The following is a 4,031-nucleotide window of genomic DNA, read 5'->3' on the forward strand; positions in this document are numbered from 1 at the left end:
TTTGGGAAGACTTTGAGATGACATAAAGTACCTCTAGGTAATACTAACTGGGATTGAAAACTGGGATATAGAGTTTTTCATACACTGTGACGTACCAGTGAAAGGCTCCATTCCCCAAAGCCTGAGTACCTCATGAATCCAGACTAAATAAGGGAGGCAAAGCCAGGAGTTTCTTTGACTGCATGCTTCCTACATTTTTAGAGGCCAATAGTATTTTCTCTCATACCTCATTCAGAGAGAGGGATGCTTATGAAAGAGGTCTCCATTACAGAAATCAATATATATTATGGCCTCTTTATTGTCGAATAATCTGCATTCCATCCACAGCAGAGGTAAGAATGGCTTGCCATGTTGTCAGCATCTTTCTGACAATGATATCATCCAAAATATCTACTGTCAGGTTCCATATTACATATTTGAAGGTCATGAATTATGCATTATGGTAATTCTACATATGAAAGGAAAGGCCTAGTTCCCTAAAAAAGACGATGAAACACTGTAAGCAGAAGAAGAGATGGGGATACTAAAAAAATGACAGAAATATTATCAGATATTCCAAATGATCAGGGAATGTTAATGGGTCATCTCAATGAAAATATAACACCAAATAACACTTCTCCACATGATGAGATAATAGGATTCCCTACTCAGAAAAATAAGTGAATCTAACTTATTATATCTACGTATTTTGTTCAAATTTTTTCTTCACTTAACTTCTTTATGATTGATATTATAACTTGGAAACAGCATTCCCTTTCAATCTTATGTGCTAAGCAATGAACAAAATTATACAATTAAGTATCTTGCAAATACAAAAATAAGACATATACCTCAAGTATTAATAGGAGTTGTCTTTGTAAGGAAGGAGTGAACGAAGTGTTTAGGTCCCATTCTTAAAATGCTTCTCAGAAATATGTAATGAGCACTATTAATTCTGAAAAAGAAGGATTGTGCAAAAGAGAAGCAAGTGAAAGTTGTCCAGTAATGAAAATAAAGGTACAGTATTACCTATAGCATAACTTATCACATAGAACATAAACCCATGGTTTCAACAAAGACATTTTATGCCCAAAAGCTACAGACCTATTTTCCTAACAATTTATGAAAGTCTTAGAAATCTTTTTTGATCATTATAATATTTACACCTTAAATGCTTTCATCATACACAAGTTCATTAAACCTGAGGAGAAATTCATTACAAATAAATAATCCTTTCCTGAATGGAGCAACTCTTCATTGAAAAAAGGTGACAATTTCTCTTCGGCATCATTTTCTTCTTCTGGTCCACAGCTTTTTCATGGCATCTTTCATCTCTCCATTTCTCAGAGTATAGATCGGAGGGTTTAACATAGGGGTGATAACTGTGTAAAACACAGTCAAGGATTTATCAATGGGTAAAGTAGAAGGAGGTCTCACATACATAAAAATGCAAGGGACAAAGAAGAGGACCACCACTGTAATGTGAGAGCCACAAGTGGATAAGGCTTTGTGCCTCCCTCCCTGACTAAGAGTCTTCAGGGAGTGCAGAATGACCCCATAGGAAATGAGTAAGACTGTAAAGATGCCCACACAGATTGTCCCATCATTGGCAATCACAGTGAGGCCAATAATGTAGGTGTCAGTGCAGGCAAGTTTTAATAATGGATACATGTCACAGACAAAGTGGTCGATGACATTGGGACCACAGAAGGGAAGGTTGTAAACTGAGAGAAGTTTAACGACAGCATGCAGAAAACCTCCAACCCAGGCCAAAAGCAGCAATAGAACACACACCCGTTGATTCATGATTGTCAAATAATGCAAAGGTTTGCAGATGGCCACGTAGCGATCATAGGCCATGACCACCAGGAGCAAAACCTCAGCACCACCAAATAAGTGTCCTATAAAGAGCTGGGACATGCAAGCTTGGAAGGAAATGGTTTTCTTCTCATAGAGTAAGTCTATAATCATATTTGGAGTAACTGTAGTAGAATAAACAGCATCCATAAATGATAAGTAACCAAGGAAGAAGTACATAGGGGCATCCAGGGTTGGGCTGACCACCACAGTCACCACAATGAGTAGGTTGCCCACCATCGTCACAATGTAGATGATCAAGAACACGACAAAGAGTATTTTCTGACCTTGGAGGCTCTGGGTGAGCCCCAAGAGGACAAACTCAGTCACATTGTTCCTGCGTTCCATATGTTCTTTTGCATCTCCTTATTTCACAGTTCAAGAAAAAACTAGCTATAAGTGTGATAATTACTGGTGACTTCCTGAAATCTAACACAATCTGTTTATTCATTTACCTAATAGGCATTGTAGTTTCTTATGTCCCAGTACTTTCAGAAATTATAAGAATACAAGGTGGATGAAAACATTCTCCCTAACCTCACCAGTCTTGCTGACTCAGGCAGAGATAAGTCACTAAAAACATTGTGGGGAAAGGACACAGTATAAATAAATGGATGGGCACAACCAACTTTCCAACTGGAAGCTAGTAAAATTGTACATGTAGTGAACTCTTCATATACAAAATTTTAAATGCATTGTTTTAATGAGAAACTACAGCAAGATTTGTATTTACTTCCCAGCTAACACAAGAGATGACTTTCTAACTTCTGGAATCCTCCTAACTCATAAATGAAATTGATATATTTTATGATATCAGAACATCTCAAGAACTTTAAAAAGATACCATGACATCAATTGATAAAAGTAGACGGTGGAAAAGACTTGCATTTTAGAGGACATACACAGAGTTAATATCAAAATACACACAGGGGCCCCTGGGTGGCTCAGTGGGTTGGCCCTCTGCCCTCGGCTCGGGTCATGATCTCAGGGTCCTGGGATCGAGCCCTGCATCAGGCTCTCTGCTCAGCGGGGAGCCTGCTCCCCCCTCCTTCTCTTCCTGACTCTCTTCCTATCTCTCTGCCTACTTGCGATCTCTCTCTCTCTCTCTCTCTGTCAAATAAATAAATCTTTAAAAAAAATACACACAGAGCTTTAAGCAAATAAAATATAGAAGACAAAGAAATCAATGGCAAGTGGGTAAATCATATAAAGAAGCATTTAAAGGAATAGCCAAAAGACATATGCTATGATACTGAACTCATTTGTAAACAGAAACATAGGAAGTGAAGTAAGAGCTTGATTATGAAAGTGTGACTTTGGATTCCTCAAAATCACTCATTGAAGTTTGAGGATGCTACACCATCATCTAAACTTCCACATATCAGCAAACAATGCTCAGAGAACATATCAATTGGGACCACCTGTAGAGTTAGAAATATTTGGTCCATTAAAAATATCCCTAAGCCTGGGGGCACCTGGGTGGCTCAGTGGGTTGGGGCCTCTGCCTTCGGCTCGGGTCATGATCCCAGCATCCTGGGATCAAGTCCCACATCGGGCTCTCTGCTCAGCAGGGAGCCTGCTTCCTCCTCTCTGCCTACTTGCGATCTCTGTCAAATAAATAAATTAAAAAAAAAAATCCCTAAGCCTGAAACTAGTTTCTAAAAATACTGATGTTAGAGATGTTAGAGAAAGTACATTTATTCTGTATCTTTATATATGAAAATAGCCAAAAGTAGTATTACAGAACTGAGCTAATTCCCATATATTCTAATAACCATAAAGAATCCCTAATATGACTGATTATGAGATTCACACAGCAGGAATTTTAAAAGACTGAATCCCAGCACCACCAAGATGTAAAATATAAAGTCTATTTTGGAATCTTACAAGTAGTTACACTTCCTGGGTTACCTGCATGCTGAAACATCTTTCAGTTCAAGGCTGCAGTCCCTTCTCCCTTCTTTTTTGTGCACTGATACCATCTCTGAGCACACAGACCAAGAAAACACATGTATCATCACAGGATCTTGAACTATTTCTATGTGAACAATGCTTTCTATGTTTGCAGAAAGTCTTATTCATTTCAGTCTTTCAGAAAAAGGTTACCTCTTAAATTTCTGGGATTTTCAAAATGAATACAAAGGCCCTGTAATCTAAAAAAGTCTGAACATTGGCTGTGAACAAAGAGAACTAAA

General features: G+C 38.1%; 1 protein-coding gene across 1 annotated transcript; it reads right to left on the minus strand.

The window, feature by feature from the left end:
• Positions 1-1,266: 1,266 nt before the first annotated feature.
• Positions 1,267-2,184, minus strand: LOC111149615 (olfactory receptor 4A15-like). Its single transcript, XM_022506773.1, has one exon. The coding sequence runs from the start codon at positions 2,182-2,184 to the stop codon at positions 1,267-1,269; it is 918 nt and encodes a 305-aa protein (XP_022362481.1).
• Positions 2,185-4,031: the final 1,847 nt, after the last annotated feature.

This window comes from Enhydra lutris, unplaced genomic scaffold, assembly GCF_002288905.1.
Source record: "Enhydra lutris kenyoni isolate GAN:26980312 unplaced genomic scaffold, ASM228890v2 scaffoldscaffold22, whole genome shotgun sequence".
In the NCBI taxonomy this organism is placed as follows: Eukaryota; Metazoa; Chordata; class Mammalia; order Carnivora; family Mustelidae; genus Enhydra; species Enhydra lutris.